The sequence below is a fragment of the Anopheles maculipalpis genome, chromosome 3RL (assembly GCF_943734695.1).
Source record: "Anopheles maculipalpis chromosome 3RL, idAnoMacuDA_375_x, whole genome shotgun sequence".
NCBI lineage: Eukaryota > Metazoa > Arthropoda > Insecta > Diptera > Culicidae > Anopheles > Anopheles maculipalpis.
The window spans coordinates 68130094-68155214 of NC_064872.1; the positions used below are offsets into that span (position 1 = coordinate 68130094).

General features: G+C 44.4%; 3 protein-coding genes across 7 annotated transcripts in view; all 3 read left to right on the forward strand.

Moving 5' to 3' along the window:
* The window catches only part of LOC126563070 (protein lethal(2)essential for life-like), a 566897-nt gene that overhangs the window by 492026 nt on the left and 49750 nt on the right, over positions 1-25121 (forward strand). The window lies entirely within an intron of this gene.
* LOC126561535 (high affinity cAMP-specific and IBMX-insensitive 3',5'-cyclic phosphodiesterase 8) overlaps positions 1-25121 on the forward strand; it is an 88162-nt gene that overhangs the window by 19657 nt on the left and 43384 nt on the right. For 2 of the 5 annotated variants that reach the window (XM_050217743.1, XM_050217745.1), the window contains exon 3: positions 5215-5244. The exons of 2 other annotated variants lie outside the window; for them this stretch is intronic. In XM_050217743.1, the coding sequence (XP_050073700.1) occupies positions 5215-5244 (30 nt within the window). Of the gene's footprint in view, positions 1-5214; positions 5245-10926; positions 11030-25121 lie in introns of those variants that run through there. One more of the 5 variants, XM_050217747.1, reaches the window with a different exon arrangement.
* The window catches only part of LOC126562737 (F-actin-capping protein subunit alpha), a 172348-nt gene continuing 168010 nt past the window's right edge, over positions 20784-25121 (forward strand). The window contains exon 1 of the mRNA XM_050219314.1: positions 20784-20789. The gene's annotated coding sequence lies outside the window, so the exon portion shown is untranslated. The remainder of the gene's footprint in view (positions 20790-25121) is intronic.

A 25121-nucleotide genomic window follows, 5' to 3' on the forward strand; every position in this document is an offset into this window, starting at 1 on the left:
CCTAGCCCAACACCCGTTTCCACCGATAGCTGTGATGATTGTTTGCCTCAAACTGACTTCAAACGCCCCAACCCCTTTTTGGCAAGGGTGTGTTCTAGCTGGGGCTAGTGTGTTGTGTGTTTTGTGTAGAAAGGAAGCCATTCGGTTGGAGAAGGAGCAATGGGAGAGAAAGGGAAGAGGGCATTGAAAATTGAACCGCGTTGAGCCGTGAACAAATCGATTGACGAGTAGGAACCTCACAGAAGTGAACGACCAAACAACCCCGCCTGACTGCCTGCGCTACCTACCCCCTCTCACCTTTCTGGCCGCCTGTCAAAGTCGTCCGCGTGACGTAGCGTGGACAGGCTCGAACCTAGAGCTCGCGATCAGCGTCACTACCGTCACCAACACTAAGGGAAGCGGAGCTACTACTACTAGTAGGGTGGTTAACAATATAGCTACTAGCGCCTGGCCGAGGAATGTACTAGACTGACTGATAAGTATCGAGTACGATTGTTTGTTTATTATGGGATTTTTGTATTTAAAAAAAAGGATAATTTCTGCAACTATTTTGAAAAGTTGACCGTTTGTTTGGTGCAAGCGAAAAGAAAAACGCCTGAAGTTATGTGATTCGCAGTGCAAAACATCAATTTTGTTCTTAATGCGGATGCTTCTTTTCAATTTAAATTTCTAAAATCTTTATGGAAACAAATTGTCTTCATCACACCCCCTTTCCAATCAACCCTTGGCAAAACTGTAAAGTTGCAATAGGAAAAGCACATTATTAGAACAAGGGAAACACACATACACTTACAGCGAACTCTAACCCCATGAGCCTAGGAAAGCGGCCTAGGTTTACGTACCAAAAACCCACTACGAAGCTAGTCGAAGTACCTTACAACCCTAACTTTTCTCCCTTCTTCCTCAACTTCCTCAACCTCCCACCGTCATCGTTTTAGGAGGTCATATTTTATAACATTTTCGCTGTGGCTTCTGCTTCGGTTTGCAGGTTGAGTGTTTTTTTTTGTGTTATTGCTACTGATGCCTACCTTGCCTGGCCCCACATCATCCGGTTCGGTTTTCGTTTTCATTTCGGCACCCCTTTTGCCGTCCCCACCCTCACCCACACACATACACACACACACGTTCACCCACAGGCGCGCGTGCTCTCTCTCTCTCTCGCGCGCGCTCAGCAGCAAGTCACAATCAGTCGGCCACAACCCCAAGGCAAGTGGTGGCAAGTTCTTTGCGTACGCGAAGTCGACGCACGGCTCGCGGTTTCTCGCTGCTGCTGGTGTTGATGATTGTGGTGTCAGCCAGTCAGTCTCGGTCGGAACGGTCTGGTCGGTCTGGACGAGCGTAGCGCTCTGCTCAGCTCAGTCTCGCCACAGCTAAACAACTGTCATAACGCGTTCGCGTCATTCTCGCGTCTGCTGCTCGTTGAATCGTGTCGAGTGTGTGTTTGGGCCACTGCTTTCGTTCTGGTTTATTTTTTTTTTTGTTGGTCGTATGTGGTGCATCGTTGTGGGATCGAAGACAACGATCGTGGTGCGTGCGAGTGTCGATTGTGTTGCAGAAGTAATTAATGCGACCAAGTGGAGCTATAATAGCATAATTTCAGTAACATCATCGAAAGGTGTGTGTCTGTGTGTCCCAACAACTGCTGCAAGACACAAACAAGCGTAGTACGGTGGTGTAATAGCTTCCGAGTTTGCAGTTTGAAAAATCGGAAAGGCGGCGCATAAAAATCCGTGTGGGTAGTGTAGTGTCCAACTTTGCTCGGCGTCCCTGGTGTATATGCGACGAGCTGCGGCTCAACCCGTTGTTCAAAGTCCAACCACCGACGTAGAAGCGTTGTGTAGTGTGTCCCCATAGCCTCTCTAGCACTGTGCGCGCGCTCGAAACTAGTTTGCTCGGTGTGGTCCAACGGTTTTCGCCCAATGCACAGTTAGTACCGTGTTTGCCGGTTAGCCACTAGTATCTATATTGTGTACGGTGGTTGTGATTTGCAATTTTTTTTCTCAACCAACCTCCCGCCCATAAGCCCCGTACCATACATTGCGCCAAACGACGCACTAGCGCACTGTTAGCTGATTGCCAGCCGGCATCAAACCAACCGAGCTCCTGATAGTGATTGAGCGCCGTGTGTGTTTGTGTGCGTGTGTTATCTACCGTCAATTAGGTTTCAATATAAATATACCATTTTCCCACACCTGTGCCTGTTACAAGAGTGCCCATAAATTACGCGATCCTGGAATGGGTGGAGTGAAGTCTCCAAAGGTCCTGTCACGAAGCGTCTCTTGGACCACGTGAGCGGACGGAGTCTACGCTACAGCTGACCGGAGGTTACATCACGAACTCTGGAAGAAGTAAAAGAAGGGGTGCGAGTGTCGGTTGCGGATCGGCAACATTAGGCGATCCTGCCCGTCTCTCCATCGGTAATCCCCAAATGGGTGCTCCATTTGCCAATCGAGTAGGGGCGTATCGGATACCTCTATCTATCGTTCGATAGCTAGATAATGAAGCACGTTTTTCGTGATAGCTTCAATCGATTATATCCAACAGCGAGCAGGGGATAGCACTTTGGGGTCACCCCGATATGTGAAGAGGGCGGCAATGTAAACTGTGGGTGTTTGTGTCTGTGGTGCTAACCGCGGAAACCGTTGAAGAGTTCGTAGGGTTGCATCGATTGTTTGCAGATGGAAGTTGGTTGTTGAAGTTGAAGTGATGTATGTTGCCGATTTCAGACTTGTGGCGTGTCTGTGAGCGAGACCACGAGGTTTCGTTTCTCGTAAATAGTGAATGTAAGGGTTTTTATAAATGTTTTACTTGGTATTATTTTTACCCAATTTTTATTCTCCTGGTGCTAGGTGTACAACGGGTCTGTAGTTTGTGTAGCAAAATGCAATCTGTGAACCATTCCCTGTGTCTGTGACAGTGCAATCAAGCTAATTGTTTATCAAAAGCAGTGATCAAAAATTGTGTCCATTTCCTGAAACCTGAAGCCGATGCCCGCAACCCCCTACACGGGTGTCTGAGAGGATGGGTGCAAAATAAAATTCTTTCCGTCCCCCCACACCGCCGCCCAGGAAAAACAAAACCGGTAACAAGATAACGTGAGAGTGATTTGTGTTTTGCTTCGCTTTTTTTGTGAAGATTGTGGAGCATGATTTGAGCAGGGGAGTCTCCGAATCAAAGATCTAAGGCCTGTTGCTGCTGTCTCGGAAGGCACCGGTAACAAGCGTAATATCGACAGACGACAAGCAGGAAGCGATCTCGCTGCCGGGCCCGTATGTTTTCGACTCGAAAAACCTGTAGCAACCTGTATATAAGGAGGGTTGTAGTTGTTTGACAGTAAACATAAAACTGTGTAGTGTTGGTAGTTATTGCCGCTCTCTTCCCCTCTCCTCCCACGGGGGCTACAGCACTACTTATCGGTGGTTACATCGGTCGATACGGCTTTTGGAAGTGCGTAGTGGTAGCGACAGAGCCCAGGGAAACATGATTATTATTACCGGCAGTACATCGAACGGTGATGGCGATTTGCCAACATCGGTCGGTGAAGATGATGAGCGGCGGCACCAGATAGAACTGGTTGGTTACGGTGCGAGAAATGGGTCAGTCGGAACGTTGGAAGATGGCACATCGTTAGAATTGTCACCTGTTGTTGAGAGGGCATCGATTGAGGATGAAGAGGAGGAGGAGCAGGAGGCTGAGCTCAGTCCAGATATATCCGGTGGGAATGAATCGACCGAGGATCAACAGTTGGCAAACGGAGCATCGTGTCAAGTGGAGTTGGAGCAGAAATGTACGAGCGATGAAGAGGATTCCCTGCTTGTTGATGGTAGGTTGAGTGGATCTGTATGATGTTGATTCTTGACCTCAGGAATTTATGCAGCAAAAAAAATCCTTAAAGTTAATACCGAATGCTTCCCATTTGAATGATATTTTCAGAGAGCATAGTGTGTCCAATTTAGTGCAAATAAACGTTTAAGATTCGCTCACGCGTGCATGGCGAGTCCTAAATTTGCTCGTCTAATTCACTCTGTCTCGCAAGCTAATAAACTAGCCTGATAAGATTAACTTCCCGAAGTGGTACTTCACTTTGTACGATCTACCTACTGCCTGGCCTGGATTATGCATGCAAAATGGGGTAAAAATTCAAAACCCACCCGTACCAAAGTCCATCCCCACCTGGGACGGGACTCGATTGGAGTGTATTACCCCAGCGCTCAACCTCGGATCGGGATAGGATCGGGACGACATGACGGCACATATATCTGGCGAACACGTTACATCCAGGGCCGGTACAGAGTGAAGGTGGTTCTGAATTTAATTTGAAATGTAAAACAGAAATTACACTGTTCCGGGATGTACGGGCTTCCTGGCCTGTGTATCAAGTCAATGAGTATAACCGCGCAGTGAAGTGCATGCTCTCGCTGGCGTGCTGCTGCTGCTCGACGGTGCTACCGTGGCACCACCGTGGCACAAGTGCATTAGATTGAAATACCACAAAGAATGCCACGCTTATCTGGTTCCGATAAGCTGAGGTTTGAATAAATTACCCCATTTTGGGGTTTACGGGTATGGTAGACATTGGCAATTTAGGATTGGAGGTACCTTAGTACGTTAGAGGTGCCAGTAATAACAAATTGAGTTGGATTGTTTCCCGAGTGCTGGTAACAACACACCGGAAGCATTGGTTATAAAACGAGCGTTGTTCGAGGGTTTGTTGGCCGTATTATTATTGAGACAGTAAAGCTTGTCTGTTTGGTGTATCGTCTGAGAAATTGGTGCAATGCGTTCTCCTGAACGCTAAAGAAACATTAATTAAGGGTATATAGTAGTATTGGGGCTAGTAAAATAGGTCCAAACCACACGCCCTATTAGGGTTGAAGAACTCCTGTCACGACCGTGTCCTAAAAACTCAAAGTAATTTCTTTGCAGACATTGGTAAATGCAAGGATTTGATTGAAAATTTGTATTCCCTGATACACTACGACATTTCTGATTCGATTATTGCAAATTTAAGAACATATGACTCATACAAAACTCACATTTGCCTCCGCGTTGGAATTCCCAAAGACTGGGTTTTTGGAAGAAGACTGAGTTCTTCCAAGAATTGTCTGTAAGACATCGTTGCTTAAAAGCTGGGCTTTTCGAGCTATAAAGATGATTTATTTTTTTCAAATATCTAATTCTTATCTTCTTCTCTCTCCCTCTCTCTTCTTCCAGGTAAGTTGCGCAATCTTATCTCGTTTTGCAGTAAGTATGATTTTTCTTTTTTTTATTTCGATTCGGACCCGCCCGAGTCCGGGTGACTAATACAACCATCATCGAAACATCACAAAACTAATCCATTGAACGCAAAACTCAGTGGTTGTTTGCGCCATGTTTTCAATAGAGTATACCACCTCCCAAAAAATAAAAACATCGAAATACCTTTAAAAGAACACTTGCGGAAGGAGTCATTCCACAGCACCATCATCGCCGTTTCTAGCTGTCGTAGCGACGATGTCACGTGACTGGGGCAATCGGCTCTCGGTGGTAACTGGTTTGTTGTTTTATGGCGCGTTTCCTGCAAACCATCGTGGCTCGCAGTATACTTTAGTGGTTGAAATTTTCGGCTCGTTTTCTGTTGTCTGTGGTACCCACAGGAAATACCCAGTCCAATCCAGTTTTGTTTGCTTTTGCGTTGGATAAAGGCTGGCGAACATTCTACCATGCGCTGCAGTTCAAGTGTCAGAGAAATTTAAAAATCCGTAAACATCTCAAACGGTTTTGAACGCATTTCGCTTTGAAGTCGTGTCCCGGTGTCGTCGGTCAACCGGTGTGGTTCCTAGCACGGTTTTTGGTTCGAGCAAGTTTGCATTCCGATTATCGTGTGACCGTACCGGTTGTTTTGGAAAAAACACGAGCAAGTCATATCGCTATCTTTGGACTGATGCTCGCCGGATTGCTGGCCAGGGCCAGTATCTACACGCTGAGAGTGTAGCGTGGTTCAAAGTTGTTTATAGAGTGTGTACCTTGCGGAACAAAAATAAAGCTATTTTACGTTTCTATTATCACTTACCGGCAAGCTGTGTAAATGAAGAAACAAATAAGTGGGTAACTTCAACAAAAAATATGAACAACTTGGCAGGGCAGCTTGTCGATCCTTGAGCAACAATTTTCAACAACAAAAAAAGGCGTCTTCAATCCCTTTAATAAATTTAAACCAACTCACATTAAGTAAATCACTCCAAGCAAAACAATCACTCACGAGTGGAATGTAGCAAAAGAATGTGCCTCTAATGTTATGCTCTTCTCAGCTAATAAATCTCCCACTACACGATCTTCACGATTGACATTGGGTTGGAGCAGACTGCCCCGTCGCCATCAGCCTGCTTCACGCACCTAAACTACGCACGCACGTACGCCACCACTCACGTGCACACTGATTTCACACATCATAATTTATTGTGCAGATAGTAGTATCGTGTGATTCATGCGAAAAAAAAATCTGTGATCACTCCTTACCCCCCTACCCGGTGGGTGGTTGCGACTCTGTACTAACGACCAACACAACCCGGTCGATAATGCAGAGACACCCACAAAAGGCACTGGCATGTGGCAGAAACCATCAGCATGTAATGGCTTAACGCCATGGCAGAGACGGCGGCAGCGAATATAGTTCATTTTTAGCCGGAAAAATAAAATTCTTCCCTGACGTTATTTATTACCGGTTCATATTTGCATAAAGCGCGCACCCCACGGCAGCCGGTTCGGTGGGATTTGGAAAATGGGTGGTTTTGTTTTGGCAGTGTTTGTTTTGCGAGACATGAGACACCGTTTGGGTATGAGTGAAGGGGCCGGTCAGGCAATTATGGGACGTGTTGAAACATAGAGTCACCAGCGCTGAGGGAATATTCGGAACGCTTTAATAAATCTAGTAAAATAAATTATTTTCCGGTGGCTTTTGTAGGTCACTGTAGGCGGAGCAAGGCGGGAATGGATACTGTTTGGGTGTTCGTTTTTTTATTATTACTTGGAATGTGTTTGGTTAACGTCAGATTATGATGGGATTATTTGTTCCTGGGTGAGTTAATCGTTTATTCATCGTTCCGCGTGAATTAGTGTTCATGATTAACAGCAATCGCCTCACGCCCAATAGAGCTTGATATTTGTAGTAAGTTTACGAAGCATTTTGGAGTTCGTACTCGGAAGAAATAATATTGAACAATTTAATAACATTTTTAGGATCGTACTGTCCACGTGTTGTACTAAAGCAACGCCGTAACAGAATATTATTGCATAACGTTTACTATAAAGGTTAATTATATTATCTCCAATCGCAGGCACAGTTTTCCAATCACAGGCTTTAAATGGTAAGGAGATTTAACTTGAATGAATCTCGAGAACACTTGGCTCGAAAATAACATGAGATGCAATCCATACTTTCAAACAAGTCCCAGTTGAAAAAGTCATGCCATAGCTGCTGTACTTCATCGTGTGAAATAAATTAATAGTAAAGAAATAAATCTTCACCAGACTAACTTCCCAAACACCACCAGCAAACCATAAATAATTAAAAGTTTTCCTGATTTTGATTTCCTCTAATGCCCCTAAAACCCTAAAATTCATCAACATATCAACACACTTTGACCGCACGCCCGTCAGCTGATGGGCACGATTGCACGGTTTTATAGCGAACCTTTCCTTTCCCCCGTATACCGAGGATTAAAAACTGCATACACCATCATTAGTCACATTTTGCCTCTCTGTCCGCAGTAATGTGTGCGCTCGGTTGGATTTCCCACGAGGAAGATCTATCAGCTGTCATGATCTGGACCAGCTGGTCATCACGAGCCCCGGGATGGGTCGGTGGTGGTTAGGCGCGAGAGCACTGTGTGTAATCTACCCCGTCGGGAGTCTCGCCGTTGGATGTAACGCTCGTGATCGCATCCCCCAAATGGGGTTGCGTCTCGTCTGCTGGTCGCCCCAGCTTGGAGAGTCATCCCTGCCCGAGTATACTAAGAGCACCTAGGGATGCCAGCGATGCTTGCGAGTGCGAAAGGGAGAAGGAGAGATAGATTTAAGGGAGGCTCGGGAGAATGAGTGGTGCCATCGGTGAGACTGCTGGATTGTGGCTGAAATAATCACTCACAGTATGTTTTGCAAGGGTAGTAATGAGAGTGAGTGACTTGTTATCTGTGAGTGCTGCGGCTCAGCATCACTCGTGCAGCAGTAGTAGAACGAGAGTTCATCAAATGCAGAGATCCTCTCCTGCTTTTGCTCAACTGCTCATGCACTACTCACACAGTGCACACAGCTGACTATCTCTCGAACACCGCCGATTGAATGTATAAAAAAAAGGGTGGCCTACGGGCGGGGAGATTGTTTCATCCCTCGGCTTCAACCTACCCCAAAACATTTTCCCCACCTGCAGCTGTTGATTCGCAATCTCGCACGCGGTGAGGGTTGCATATACCACTACCAAGCGGTACGTTCTCTGTACCAACACACGGCGCTGCGCTATGTTGATTGTGATTTCGTGAACCAGTCCTTTTCCATTCCCCCCCCCCCTCCTCCCCTATAGGGCATAGGGGAGGGGGCTCACCTCTCCACTGTGCTAACCCTTGCGAGGGCGCAGGGAATTGCAGGCGCTGCTAGTGCTGGTTTCGTACTGTTGTTGGTCACCTGTGTGTGAGTACCGCGATACGGACCTTCTCCGACCCAACCCGATATACACGAGTGTGTTCGCACACGTACACCGACCGTAGTAGTAGCAGCAGATATTTCGTGCTGTGTGTGCGCGCCCGCCTTTTCCCTTATTTCGTTTGATTAATTCTAGGCCGCCGCACGGTCGTGTATATCGTGTGCCCGTGTGCTCGGTCTGTTAGTAGTTCTATCGCTCGGCAACCCCAACGGTCTCGTCAGTAGGGCGCTCGGCGTTGGAGTGTGCACGCGAGTAAACGACAACGGCAAGCACGAAAGAAGCCTCTAGCTGCGCGCTCTTGGATGCTAGTACAGCTGGATAGGGCTAGCATTTTTTGTTTTTCTTCGTGGGTAATTACTAGTGCGTTACGGGGTGCGTTACGCGATGCGTTACACGGTACTCTCGGTGATTTGTAACGCTCGGTTCCAGCATCAGCAGGGTCCTATCCGCTTGCTGCGGGCGGGTGAATTTAAACTCACGCCAGCAAACTGTACTAAAATTGTGTTGGTGTTCTTCCTCTTCTTGTCTGCAGCTCACCTTGTGATTTGAAAGTCGATACGGTGACGTCTTAGTGTGCAACCTTCCTCTTTCGCCGTGTGTTTCACTGTGTCAGTGTGTGTAAGGGGGTTGGCGTTTAAAAAGGCGGACTTTAAAAATAAGGTGAAATGTACGGAAATATGCAATACGATGTTATGATGGTGACTTGTGAGTGGTGACAAAAATAGGTTCCCCCCGCCGGAAAGGAGGAACTTATACTGAAAACCATCACGTGTAACTATTTCACTCATCTCCAGCGTCATTCGGTGTAGTGGCTGAGGTGTTGTTACCTTAAGTTCTGCTGTCCCCCCAAAAAAAAACTACACGTAAATCGCATCTGCATGCTACAAAGATTTCAACTGGAACCCTTCAGACGAAAAAAAAAACGCTAGCTTCTTACTCAGCCTGCGTGTTTGCATACCAAAAGTGTCAATAAGTGTCGGAAAGGTGTTGTTTGTAGGGTTCGTCTCCATAGCATATGCTGGCGGGCAGGAGAAGGTACACTCTGCTCCACACAGTTTCGACGGCGGCCAGAGACGCGACGCTGAAACGAAAACCACCTGTATCACCAACACACACGTACGCACCGAAGCCAAACGTGCCAGTATTATGTGGCCGCCAAGTGGTTCAATTGAGAGGAGCAAGAAAAATAAGAATGCCAAGCAGCAGTAGGAAACACAAAAATTGCGCGCGCGTTCCTTACTCTCGATGTCATTCCTGGCCGACTACCAAACCCCATTGTGGTCAAAGCATCGCGATGTGCTTTTCAATTTATTTTCCCATTTTGGAAAGGTTTTAATTATTTTCTCATCATGCAACCGTTGAGCAGTCGGTGTGCTGTGGTGCTTTTTATGCTGTGTCCCGAGGTAACCTTACTGTTACTGTCCCGCTCTGGTGGTAAGAGCTGGAATTCTTTAGGACACCTTTAGGAAAGCTCAAGGACACCTTTTACTGTGATTACACTTGCTGGTGGTGTGGTTGTTTTGTGGTTCGTTTTTTGTCCATTGTTTCTTCGTTCGATTGTTTGTGTTTGTGATTTCCTTATTAATTTTTGAAATTGGTATCGTAACAGGCAACAAAAGTGAATCTTTTCCAACGTCCCTTAGCAATCATTTTCTTGGGTAATTTGTCTAGCCAAAGAAAGACCCGTCCACACTACCGCGAACTCAGCTGTAACTCTTGGTGAACTTGGTGCTGAGAAAATCAATCTCGTCCTTTCCCTTTGCTTAGAGTGCTCCCGGTTATCTTGCTTTCGGGGCAGGAAGTTTCAGCATACCTATTTCCGGTGTATCGCATCTATCGAAGAACATCCCGCCGAAAAAAAAAAATCACATACACCACAGTGGCAAACAACAGCAAACACAAAAAATCGATCCCCGCGTGCTTTGCGTGCTGATGAAAGTGAAGTGTTAGTTCCGGCATTCCGAAGGAAGCCATTTCCGGCCGGCTAAAGCAAACAGGCAAAGTTCGAAGTTTCGTGCAGTGTGTGTGTGTGTGTGTGTTTTGTGTGACAAAAAAAAAAACAGACCTACAAAACCCCTTCACGAATCCTTTCTTTGGAGAAGTAAAAGGGGCCAGTACGACAGCCACCGGCGACGGCAGGTGAACGTAATTTGTTTGGGAAGAAAAATCGCAAAACGATTCGTCGCGGCCTAGAGACAACCCTAGCAGAAGAAAAAGGGGTTTACGAGAGCGTGCGCTGTTGTGGTGCATTTGTTGTGACGCCTGCAAAGTGACGTCACCTGCTTTGTATGAACCCAGCCGTACCGAAACCGACGACAATGGCGCACCACAGCTCGATGATGGATTATACACGTAAGTAACACGATTGTTACGTCGTACGGAAGAGTTCGGAAGTTCAAAAGAAAGCTCTGCGGCTGGATGAAACTTTGTTGGAAAAGTTTTTCCTTCGAATGCAGAATACGGTAGAATAATTACTTCTCCACAAAGTCCTTACCTTATTGTCGTCACCAGGCACCACACTTGACATTGGATAAAGATCAGGAATTGCTTTATTGGAGCCCGGTTGCCCTTTTCAAGAATCAATAGCAATAGATCCAACGAACGATTTGTCCCGAACCCGAAAACAATAACCTACTCGCTAGTTTAATGAAAGCCTCATTTCCTATCGTATCTATTGATTGTGTCTCTCCTCCCCTCCCCATACAAATACCTTGTGGTGTGTTTAGTGAAAATATCAATTATCAGTTGTGTCCCCCGGATATAATACTCAACTCCCCCCCAATCACGTTGGAGGGGGGCCGAAAACGGTGGAAAGCAATCCAATAAATTCCACCCTCACATCGATTTCCGGCGGATTGACGATTGTTCCTGTATCGTGGTACCGCTTCCGTTTCGTGTACCGTCATTTACTGGGGATCAACTTCCGCTTCCTACCGACATTGAACCCCCCTCCCCCGGGGTCATGGAATAGACACATTGGGAGCACTAGTCAGGGGGTGTTTGTAGCGTTCGATTGTTGTAATGCTGTAGTGTTGTCCGTATTGTTCACCGATTCGAGCGATGGTGCAATTGACCCAGATAATGTCCTAAAGATTGATCATTCTCCCCAAGGGAGGAGTGGATTGAATGTTGCCACCAACTGGGTTGGTGGTCCCCTTTTGGACAAAACCTTGAGCAGAAGTTTTACCATGTTTTTTCCTTCTTTTTTTTCTCTCTTTCTCTTCCCCCATCGTAAAGCAATGCTAGTTCTCTGTGCCACAACCGGGTACGACAGCTGTGGGAGCTTAGCTTTAAGATTCTTACAAAGAACAGTAATCTCGGGCACATATCTCTCGCCTCTCCCGAGGCACCGAGGCGCGATAAGATAGCATTGTACGCGCGGGTACATGGGTATGCAAGGTTTCCCATTTCGGATGTTTCGCTGTCCAAGTTCCTGCACGCTGTGGAAGTTCAACCGATCAGGTACATGTGTGCTAACGCCGAAAAGCAACAGCAACAGGTAGCCCCGGTAGACGAAACTGATGAATGAGCTCTATCGCGGAATATATCTATCGACAAATCAGATCTCCCCGGGGTGCTCGATGTGTGTGACGCACTTGCAAAGGTTACGAGAAATTACGTAGTACCATTATCAGCAATTCGCGGGCCCGATCTACGCGCTTCGTTGCGCAGAGTCTAAGCGTTAGGGAAGAGCCACTTGGGACCTCCAAAATCTGTTCACTATTTTCTCTTGCAATTTCTGTAAGGATTACAAGTGTAGCTACTAGCACTAAATATTAGCGCGTGACGTACACGTAGACAGCCGTGTGCCGTGTCCTCCCCCGGAGCCGTCAAATGATCGGCCATTGTCAACTATACTAATGAGCTGATGATATCATGTCATGCGAGCCAGCAAGTTGACATTGACCGATGTCTATCAACATGTCTGGGAGACGGTGGAGAATGACGATTTTTCAAAACCCTCACCCCTCGCGGCCCCACACACCGGTGTCCGTTGATCGTTTGCGCCACTTCACAAGAATGGTGGCGCTTGCCTTGCGAGTTCGAACCGAGACAGGCAATACATTGTAATGGAGAGGTGAGTGCATGCGAGATGGCCGGGCCACCTTCTCGCGTGGTCGATTATATTTCAATAATCTGTACACAGCACATGCTTCATCGCTAATTCTCATCGCTGCTCTTGCCAACATCAAACGCATTCCGAAACGCGTTTCCGTCCAATGGTGAGGGTGGCCAAGACGGGGTGTCCCAATTTCTCGTGCTTTGTATGCCGTACCACTCATTAGCACCCATTCGAATATAGAATGAAAGCAATCTTGCTTCGAGCCAGAAACCGGCGCTCGGCGATCGTTGGAAGACTTGCTAGAAGCGATGGAAATGGCTCTCCTTGTGTATGTGTGTCCGCGTTCGCGTCCGCGAGGGAGCAATTTTTTGATGACGGAGGTTTCACTCCACAGGAGCCACAACACTTCGAACGTGATTGTGTGACACCCTGCCTTGCTGTACGCCTACACCTGTGTACGGGGTAGGTACCCCCAGGTCCCAATTATACCAGAGGCGCAAAACAATCTCACCGCAAACGCAAAAGCCAAACAAACACGCGCACCACGGCCACAGTTACATTCCAGCGTCGCTGAATCTTCGTGCGCAACAGATAAGAATCTTCCAAATGGGGAAGCCGCTCCCTCCCTTCCCGCAGTAGGGAGTGTTGGATGTGATGTATAGCCTTGGGAAGAGTTGGTTGCGGCCAGCCTGCAGCTCTAAAGCAGCTGAGATAAGTTATGCAATTTACGTAGCGTCAATTAACATGCCTACGAAATTGTAGGGTGGGGTTTTGTTTTTGAAAAAACAGGGGTAGTGAAAAGACGAACAGAATCAGACATCGTCACTTGTACGATGTCCTCAGTAAACAGATATTAGTTTGCATAAACTTTGCAAAAAAATCTTCCACCAAGGAGCAAGGATTCACAGGGAAAACTTTTATGCTGTTGAAGGTAGTTACTGCGAGTTGGTTAGGCAAAAGTGTTGCATTTCCCCCAGATGCTTGGCCAAAAGCGTAAGCTTCCGTGTGGCTTTGGGGTATAACGTGTTGGGAATCGCGATGTGTAAGTGTTCGCCATTCCACACGCCTCACGGCTGTTGTTGTGCGGCTTATCAGTTGGGTGTGTGTGAGCCACGCCGTTGGTCGAGAGATAGCATCTGAAGCATCTCGTTCGCTAATGGAGTATGAAGCTACATGGGGTAGAGATTCCAGCCATCCCGTAGCCCCCCGGCGTCTCAATGTAAAGCAGAGCTGCTGCTTTCCAGCATCATATTGCTGCCTGCCGTTTGGCAAGTCTCGCGCGTGCACGCAACGCGACTATCGAGAAATCGACAGCATCGATTAGTTGATTATTTTCACAATCACTCTCTGATAGGGTAGAGCAGGTCGGGAACGTGCAACAGGTGGTATTCGCATACATCCTGTTGCTTGCCCGTACTTCCCGGAGGAATGCAATAAATTGCAAGTGCAGCAATTTCCGAGGGCCTTTTTTAGCGTCAGATCCATCGATCATCGTTTAACGCTTGTGCATGCCGGATGTGGCCGAAGGAGAAATTATTTGCTATGTGGAGACTGCTCTCATTCTGCTGTTTCTTGCTGATCCGTGTTTGGTACATTTATGCATCGTCCTTAATCCCTTTTTCGAAGAAAAGCACAAATAGTAATAAGGATATAAGCATCTTTCAGCGAAACAGGGATATCTGGAACAACTTCCACCGAGTGATAGAGTCATCCTATTTCGTTGGATGATTATTTGACTCTTCCTGATGTTCAGCTTCGACGTTGAACTGAATAATGCATGAAGACGGAACGCGCACAGTTCGATGGCTCGAATGAAACAAAATGATTTACTGCTGAATTTGTATCATTTTGCTTCGGAATCTTCCATTTCATTCATTATCATTCTGGTTGTATTCCGGAGCGGGGTGTGTGTGTGGTGTGTCAAAAGAGAGCGCCCATTTGGAATGTATTTAGTTTATTTGCCCTTTTACCTTTTCCCTCCAAAAACAAAAAAAAGTTCTACAGGTGAAACTGCAGAGCATAAAGTTAAGGTGCAATGTGAAAGAACCATCTATCAGAGTCTTACCATGGGATGACATTGGCTTCTTGCCATGGAGAATGCACACAGGAGGGAAGGCAAACTACACGTACACACTGTCGGAAGCAATAGACATCGATGGAATTAAGGGCAAGACCGTAATGCTTGGGTGTGTAAATAAAAGGTGAAGGTTGCAGTTTTGCAGGCACACTCCTGACACAGTACTGCTGACTGCTGTGCACCTTCCCGTGCAATGGGGCGGGCGGCGCCTAATCGACCCATCCTCCCATACCTTCGTGTGTCTTATCGAATGTGCAATAATAGGCAAAGTGAGAACTATCCACGTATTTGGAAGGTGGAAGTGAGTGTAAGTGAATCTGCCATGTGGAAACATGGCGCATGGCGTGATTGTGGGTGCAAAACGAACCCTCACGCTTCTCTGACGCAGATGAAGCACGGAGCTATACGACTCAAGTACGACACACCGTGTACTGTAGATGGGGGTTCTGTAAAAGTTTGTTACGGCTGCATTTAATTGCTTGTTAGCACGCGTTTCTCTCCTCCACTCACACACACACACACATTTCGCACACTGCACGAACCAAATGCGGCTACATGGCGCGGTGCATGTTTGCTCGTCCTACACAGGGTACACGGTAAATGCTGTTCGTCTGGCTTCACCCAAACACACTGTGCCTTCTGTCCCAGCCCTCCCATTCCAATTCCAACCTCGGCCGTCGATCGGTTTCGGAAGACTTCTTGAAACAATCTTGCATCGGAAATGGAGTATCTTTGGGCGCTTGCATTAAACCGGGGAAAAGGAACATTCTTCCTGCTAAACGAAGTTACTGTTACTGAAGCAATCTGGTACCGGTCCGTGTTTATCGTAGCTTCGACAAGCGTACGACAACATAACACAGAACCAACAAGAATCGATCCAGCGTGTAACATCCTTATTAGCTATGGCCCATTTCCCGATTGATATGGTTCATGGTTGGCAGGGTCATGGATGGTTCATCTTCGTCCTCGTTTTTTTTTTTTTTTTTTTTTTGCACGACAAAGACACCGAACCTAACGGCGGATGCTTAAAGAATCGATAAGAACGCATGCACTCAGCGCCGTGAGAAAGTAAATGTTTGTTTTTCACTGAGCAAAAACGAGGGCTTCATCGAACGAAGCCCACCGTATGCTACATGTCTTTAGTGAAGAATGTAAATCAATTCTACCGTACCGTACTGTTGCTGCTGCTGCTACCGTTGTATTTCGCGCCATTTTGCTGCGACCGATGTATGCGAATGGAAGCACCACAACGCTCGGTGGGTTGCTCAGTGACGTGGAAAATCCATCAAATCCGGTTGAACGATATGACAGCTGGAAGTAATCGAGAGTTGATTTTTAACGATTATTGAGCAGATTAGTGATTGGATTCGGTAGCTAATTGATTACGAAGCAAACGAGTCGTTGTATTCTGTAATTGCAGTGGATTTTTATCGTCTTTAAAAAGAAGATTATTTAATGATTTATTCCGATAAAGCAGAGGATATAGATTAATACTTAGAGGAGCCCTTTTCTTCTCTCTTGTTTATTCTTGTTTGTGGTGATTTTATTCCACTGTTTGGATCGTTTTTCATGTTATTTTTTTACTGTTTTGTGTTAAGTTTTAAAAAGTTTATGTACTTTTTCCTTATGTAACTTTCTGTGTTTAAAGCTCTTTCTAATGTTTTGTAGTTTATTGTGTTATTTTTCTGTTCATATTTTATTTGTATTGTAGTTTTTTCATGAGCTTATTTATTATTTTTGTTTGATTAAACATTTTCTTACATTTATTTACATTTGATTATTACGGTCCAGTGCCGTATTGTCAATTTTCTTACATTTAGTATTTAGTTTTTTATTCAATTTTCTTTTTTTCACTCCATTTGTTTTATTTTTCTTTCTTTGACATTTCCCCCTATATATCACTCATGACATTTTATCTTATATCCTCATTTTTGCTTTTGACTTCAAATCAAACTTCAAATCATAAATATGTTTTCGCTTTTCGTAAGTCGTTTCATTTTCGGATTGAAAATAATATTTGTTTTATAACACTCCTTGATCACTTTAGACTAAAGCAAATCATTGATTGATTAAGTTTTAAGCTTTGTTAAAAGACACAAAAGTTCCTATAAATTTTCTAATCATACTGAGAACGAGGTAACAATTGTTTTATTCGCCATCGAATTGTCAGTAACGCAATTTTCCAACGAATTGCCCCACGGCCCAGTATCGATCACTGTCTCCTCACCGTCTACTTAATGTGCGCTCGTGACAACGTTTAGCTACCAAATACGCTCGCTACAAGTCGCGCATCTAATCGTCGGCTTGTTGGCTTGTTGATCATCCGCCCTGTAACCGCTTAAAACGATTTACCGCTCGCCCGCTGCAAAAGCCTTCAGGGCGGCTTCAGCTACTAATAGATTTAGTTCACCCACAATCAGTGAGAGATGGTGCGAGAAGTGGACATAAAAAATAATCCCCTCCCAGCGAGCTAGGGGGTTGGGTGAAGTTGGGTTGGTTTTCGTTAGAGTGCAACTCGAGGCAATCAGGCTAATCCTTCTTTCCGATCCAACTCAAGTACACGAACCGGCCTGCCGACCGCTTCAAAGGGGAAATTGTTGAGCAGCCACTTCCACGTGTGGCGTGAGTTTTCCGGGTAACGGCTCAGCCTGAAGGTTTGGCTCATCGGGCGACTAGTTAATGGCAATTAATTTGTACGTAACGTGATAAGCGGGAGTAGGGAAAAGAATTGTACAACACAACACCATGTGACACATGTTTGGGATGAAGCGAGCTTGTTAGTGGAGTCGAGTGGTTTTTGGATGTTCCGGCCTTTGAAAAGAGCTTTCAACTAATGTTTCACAGCTAAAGGCTTATAAAAGAAGCTAGACAAATTTAATTTATTATGATATGTATTCAGTCACAGGAATTTGTGGTTTTTACTGGAACGTTTCAGTACAAAATTTGCCCGAATTCCTGTATTCCTGTAAAACATTTCTCATTAATTCGTTCTTTATATTCAAGGATTGTTCTGCTCATTGAAATAACTGAAAGTGAGGTTTTCAGTTGTTAGTTTCCGCACACAAATGTCTTCCTGGTGAAAAGAAGAACCTTCCCGTTAGAGACATTTCCACACCGTGGCCACAGAGGATCAAAGTGGCAGCTCTCTGAAAACCTTCATGTATCTCCGACGAAAAATCCTCTTCGCAACGAAGCTATTTTCGTTTGCCGAGTGTACCAGCTCGCATCCTCTCAAGTATCCTCACAAACGCCCTGAGGTTGAAACTCTTTGTTTGCATACATGCACACACAGCTTTGTGGTGGAATTTTAATGTGAACGCTTCAAAAAATTGTTGAGCCATCACATGGTAGTTTTCTCTCTTCCTGAAGCTCTTACGAACAACGTTAAAAATATGTTTGTGGTTAGAAATTGCAGCGTTAAAAGAATTCCTCCAAAAATGCATAAAACTACCAGGAAAAACTTACGTTTCTTGTTATGAAAAGCATCATAATTCAATAACAAAGTTTCGCACGGTAGCGTCATCCCAGTCGAGGGAGAAACTTTGCCGGTTTTTGTAAAAGAAAATTGATCCAGAGTGCAGCTGCAGAACGAACAAAATTGCGAGTAATTAGAGCCCTGGTGTTACCAATTTTCCAACGCTCTCGTTCCATAATACACACAACCTTTAGGCGCCACATCGATTCGAACCCGGTGCGCCTACATTGCTGCAACTCGTGATAAACTTTCTCAAGAAAGCTTAACTCTTCATCCGCATGGGGATCGAAAAACCGTTCTCACGCAGGTCGCACCGTCGGCTCCACAATTCCTGTCTGGAAAATAGCTCACTCGCGCCTACAAATGCGGTTGTTAATGTTTTAATTAAATTCACCAAACAATGTTCGGCAACTTTTCGCGGCACACGGCAGAGATTTCTGTTTGCAGTTAGTAAGGTTAGGCTGAAGTTAAGTCTCTTCCCTAGCCAAGGTTTGGGACAGCATATTCTCAGAACCATCGAAACAAATACATCAAGTGCTGCAGCGAACAAGTAGCACGGTTTGTACCCTGCCTTTTTCGACCCTGGTTTATTATCTCTCCGAGTAGCATTATGGGCTACGATCGGCAGTGCTGCGTGGCTGTTTATCCAACGGTAACAAGTGTCAAACTTTTATCTACTTTTGAAGTAATCTCACTGCGATAGACGGCGATTACTTTGGTCGTGTTTGGTAGTTGCTTTGCTGAAGCAAGACAGAGCCAGCAAAAAAGACAAACAAGACTTTGGTAGCCCGTAAACACGGGCTTCGATTATTGACCGTGTTTTGCTTTTAAAAGTTGGACGGAAAATGAAATTTATCATGTTCGGCTGAAGGTGATGAATTTTTAAACAGAAATCAGCTAAAATGGAGGAAACTGCGATTCCATTTTCGGGGTTGGCTTGATTTATCGTTTAGAGCTAGTATGTGTGTGTGAGTGGGTGGTTTTCGGTCGGCAAGATAGAGTAGAAGCTTTCCAATTTTCCAATTGACGAACGACAACATAGGTAAGGTAAGGCATTTATTGCCTTTTTCCCAGCATCGCCTTAATCCGAACCAGCTTCAACATGGATTTTGGAACAATGACTTATTGGACCGTTTATTTTTATCGTAAAAAAACCACACCCTTCGGACATTGCTTCCTGCAGTGAACCGGAAAATATTGCCACTTCATGTCCAGTGTGCGATAAAACTAGGAAACTTTACCATGACTTTCCAGGCTTTTAGCTCCAGATTCATATCAACAATGAAGTATTGCAGGTTATTGAAAGAGTTAAATCTTCTGTCGTATCTATACTTGCGTGAAAAAGATAGGAAAATTAACGCTTACAACTCTTCTACAAATACTACATATTAAACTAGGAAAAAGCAAAACAGCACCGATAATTGGATAGCTGTCAAAAGCATTTTCAACGTCCTGCTTTTATATCATTTCTTACAAAAATAATATAATTTTTCCTCGCTCGAAAAAAGGCAGTAAGATGCTGTTCCGTACCCCATGTACGCCCAACGGTAATTTCTTCGTCCTTGACGATTAGAGTGTGGATAAAAATAAACCTTTTTTCGAGACGCAAAAAGGACGTCGACAGCTTCCATCATCATGATGATCCGGGGACCGGATCGCTTACTTGCTTGCCGCCATGTTCATCGAGCCGGAAAAGCATGACTGCTGCTCTCTCCCCCCGTTTTGCGCCCCGCACTGGCCACTTCCGTTGGTCCATTTTGCTACGACGCTGGATCTTCACCGTTAACGGATACCGGGTGTAATATACTGTCGCCGTGTATCGATCCGTGCACGATTGAGTAAGCATCCACAACACACGCACATCGAATCGGACGGAAAATGGGAAATTTCTCCGTACACATACACCGCACATCCTCGTGGAGTTGTGTTACCACCTGACCTGTAGCCGTTTGTAGTACGTAGCTTCGTTCAACCAGAAAAACAACCATTTATTAAACCCATCCAAACGTCGATACATGTTCGACCTCCGGTATCGATCTTGCTGGGGACAGGCCCGCCACCTCCCATCGTCCCGGTATCGATATCGATCGATCGTATGCGAAAGTCATGCTAATGATGCACATTTTATGCCGGTATGCCCTTACCGATGGCAAGAACTTCAAACCAGCCACACCAGCGAGCGAGTGTGGATAAGAATTGGCAAGCAGTAAGCTGGAGTGCACTTCCGGCTCTAGCGAAGTCGGTCGGACTTCGCCTTCATGCTACATCCAATTTCCATTAAAAAGTTTATCGCCCGTACCCGGACGGAGCTTACTGAGCTGAGCCCAGCGCCGGTGTGCTGTAAAAGTAAATGAAAACTCTCCTCTCGGGCTGTGCTGTTGGCCAGTAGCCAGGCTTCATTCTAGTCAACAACGGAGATGACCCAGTGGTGTGTCCAGGTTAGTACTGTTGTTGGTCAACAGAACAACAACAGCATACTCACTCCTTCAGGACATCCGTGATTGCAACACGGCAAATGATAATGGCGTTGCCTTTGCAAAACCTGAGATTGGCTGGACGCTTATAAGATTTCGTAAAACTTGGAATACATAAATTTATTTCCAACCGGTGGATTTTTTCACTCTCCCTGTCTCTCTCTCTCGCTCTTCTTTACGGAACTTGCACCTGAGAAGCATGACGGGAAATAGAAGCAAAAAGATGAACAATCAGTGTCCGATGGAAAAGTTACGCGTTTTTTTTTTTTTCGTTTGTCCCCGGTTGTAGATTGTTGTGCCTTGTTTGCACGGTGTCATAATCTGTACGGTGAGCAGCATCTTGCATCTTGCGTGCCGCCCCTAGCCTTTGACGTCCCAGCAAGTCTCCTGGGCTGAGAGATGGATAAAGTTGCTAATTGCAGAAATTTAGCGGTCATTAGTGATTGTAATTAGTTCAAAGCGCGCGAACGAGACAGGGGCATAAGATTATGCTGACCAAATGGCGGTGCGTGGATGAGCGTTTCTTGGGGCGTTGAAAAATTGAGTTAGCACGTTCTTCTTTGCCAGCTGGTATGACGATTGTTCAAATGTTAATTTAAATGCCTGCTGTAGTACATCATTGGCCATGACGTTAATGCGCAGGTGATGATCTTTTAACTACTTCGAATAGTCGCGTCTTGATCTGCGTACTTTTGGACTATAATACATTAGAAGTCTCTTTTCTAATTATAATTTTTATTCCGATAGAACGGCTTGGCCGTGCTGCTATTTTTCTAAATATAAGTAGTAAAAAATTGTGAATCATGATGAAATGAAAAGGATAGATGGAAGCAATTTTTCAAACTAAATTTTGGGTTACATTATTTTAAACATTATTATAACATTATTTAAAAAAAAGATAAGCAAAGGAAACATAGGAGGTCAGCAAAGCAAGTTCGCAAGCAAAATAATATTATTTAAACATTGAACGAATGTGCTGGCTTGCTAGCATAAAATATAGAAAACATTCAGGATTTGAACATAACCAAGCAACGGAATGCCTTTAACAAAATAGCACGTACCATTTTAACAATTAAACGGCGTCGATCGCTGTGAATAAATAATTAAATAAAATAAATAAATAAATTCAATAAAATGTACAATACGGCGTAGAGCCGTCATATTTATTTATTTACAATTTAATATGACGGTCCAGTGGTGGTGTAGGTGACAGCAGCGCCAATCTTCAAACGGCAGGATCGGGATTCAAAGCCCATCAAGAACGTCCCCTCGTAGTGAGAACTGACAATCCAACTACATGGTTAGTCAGTCATACAAAACATAGATTTTTCAAACACAAATAAACAAGTAAAAGAAGGAACAACATACATAGTACATTGACATAAAAACAGAGGAAAATTGAAAAGTAGCAGAAAGAGATAATGCCAAAGAGTAAGAAAAATAAAAGGGTGTCAAAGATTCCTTAAATTGTGAACAAAAAAAGGCTCAAATGAAAAGATAAAAATATAATTAATTAATTTCTTCATTTCTACCTGCCATAGAGTGGCCGATTTAATTTTTCGATAATAATTTTTCAAAAGCGCTTCTGAATAAATTAAAAGGACCTTTCAGTAGAATCTCATTGCTTTTAGGGTTATCAAGGATGCTAATCTTTCCTTCAAAAATCATCCTTTTAAAACAAGGTTCATGTTATTGAATATAAAGATTCTTTTCATTTCTTTCTTTCTTTCATTTTGTTCATTTCTTTCATTTCTTTCATTTCTTTCATTTCTTTGAATTTAACTCCTTTATAAAATCGTTTCTTCATCTTTCCAAACCCCTTCGCGGAAGTTTTCTTTACCCCTTAGCGTTGCAATTCACTAATCGATAAGAAAACTTTCTTCCCCAACGCAAACTCAGACAACAAAATTATCACCTTTCGACGCGTTTAACGTTCGCTGCAGCAGACGGCAGACCAATCGATTGCTTTCGTTCGCAATTAAGCATAAACCTGATCTGCTTACCCTTTTCTTCCGGAATTTGGTCATCGCTTCGGTTCCGTCTATCGGAGAAGAACGCAGCTTTTCCTTCCGAAAGTCTTATCTTATCGTTTCACCGGACACTTTGCAGCCGCAAACAAATTCGAGACCTAAGGACCCCTTGGGGGATCACCGGGGAAAATTACCACTCGTCTCCTACGATGGTGAGATGCGGCTGAAGCACCTTCAATCGACCAAACTTAATCGCATGCATTTTCCCCGTTACTGGCAAAGTTTCCCTCCCGTTGAATGAACTGTTTTTGTGAGATTTAATTTCAACCCTTGGGTCGTTTCGATTAAACAAACTAATTATTGATCCCCGCACGCGGGGACAGAGTCTGCAGTTGGCTTTCATTTTGCGCGAAACGTACGGCTGAAGAAGTGCTGATTAGTATGCAAAGCGAAGAAAGACAAACCGGTGAAGAAAATGGTTGTGTGGTTCTTTGCTATTCTGTCGCAATTTGCAATTATCTTGTTTCACTGTAGATTGCCACTGCACTTTGACACGAACACGGGTGTCGCGGAGGTCATTCATTAGAGGATTTTGACCGCTCCGCTTTGTGAATGCGTTCGGTGTTATTTAAATGGATATTTTTTCCAATGATTTTTATGCATAAAGACAAGTTGCCGTTGCAGCTGTATAAACTCATCGTTTAATTAAAGCTGTTACATTGGTTTGGGGTTTTCCTTGTAAGTTCCAAGTGGTTTTGGGAAATGAAAATTTATCCTCATAACACAACACTTTGCATCGCTTTGCCCTTAACTGCAATCGTTATTACAACGTTATTTATCCACAACAGAAGCATTTTCCTATAAGGGACAAAATCTTTGAAAAAAATCATCTTTTTTATTCAAAACCAAGCACCGAAAGGCACTTGGGAACCCAGTTTCGCATTATGCTTTTACGCTTTCAGTTTCTACTTACAATTTATGCTATCATAATCATCATCACCCCTTTTCGCGAGCATGAACCGGCGCATCACGCTGATCAGGCACGTGCACGACGCCCTCTGGTGGGCAGAGGTTAAAGTTCGCTCGGTTATGGAAATAATGGGAAAAGAAAAGATTTGGCGGGAAAAAAATGCCACCACCACCCCACAACGGGAGGGAAAAGTCATAACAAAAAAAAATACACCCTTCCTCCTTCCCCCTCTCTCCTCCACCCCTTCAGGGTGATCACAAAATGATGCGTGAGAATTTCTTTCATTCGCTTTCGATTTCATTTCATTTCCTTCTGCAGCACCGTAAGTGGTGCCGTACGCACACGCTCCAGGACAGCTGGAACTGCTGCAACTGCACCGACCCACCCACCCACCAACCACCACTTTTCGTTCACCTTTCACCTTCAACCCACCCCCTCCGACAAATGATAACCGAACGTGGTTGAGTGGAGGCGGACACAAACAAAGAAACCACACCAGGCTCAGCACACCAGTTCACATTCCACTTTTAATTTAATACTTTTGTTTTCTTTCATAAGTCTTTTTCTCTCTCTCGCTTTCTTGTTGGGACCGTTTTTTTCTCTTCCATCTCGTTCTTAGTTTCTGCTTTCATTTATGACATTTTTTCTGTTTTATTTTATTATTGTTTGCAGTTACAGATTTTCCCATATTTTTCCACATAGGGGTTCGGTTGAATGGTGTTTTACTCTTTTTTCATCATTTTCTTGTCTGACTATTTTCTACGTGCCGTGCGATTACTCACGTGTTGTTCGTTAGTTTTTTTTTTTCTTCCTGTCGGTTTTTGTGGTTTTGCGTGGAACAGCGGAAGCAAAAGCGGTAGCAAATTAATTTTTTTTTTTTCATATATTTCTTTCAATCAACGGGCGTTATGCAAATGAATTTAAAAAGAAGGTAGAACACAGTTTTCCTTACTCAATTTGACTCATATTACAATTTATTTACCATACACACACTCACACCTCTCTGTACACTGGTTTCACTTACATTCAAATTAATTAAATTAATTCGTTAAATATCTTCGCCTCGTTTAGGATACGTTTTGATTTGTTAAAATAAAAATATACACCATTTTCTACAACTCTCAATCACCAGCTGTCTCTCATAATTGCTTCACTTTAATGTCTCTGGTAAGGTTTTCGGATAAAATCACTCGGAGGTTCAACATTGATTGAAGGATGGAATTTTAATGTTTTTTTTTTACTTCTAACCTTCGCCATCATTTTTGCTTAATTCCTCTCACTTTCTTTTGGGTCCGATTATTCCTCAATCGGCTTTTGCACAGACACAGAGGTGGATTTTTTTTCCCAAGCTTCATAATGGATTGTTATTACCTTCTCTTTCACGAAGTTAGTTAGCAGCTGCTGCCGCGAGCATA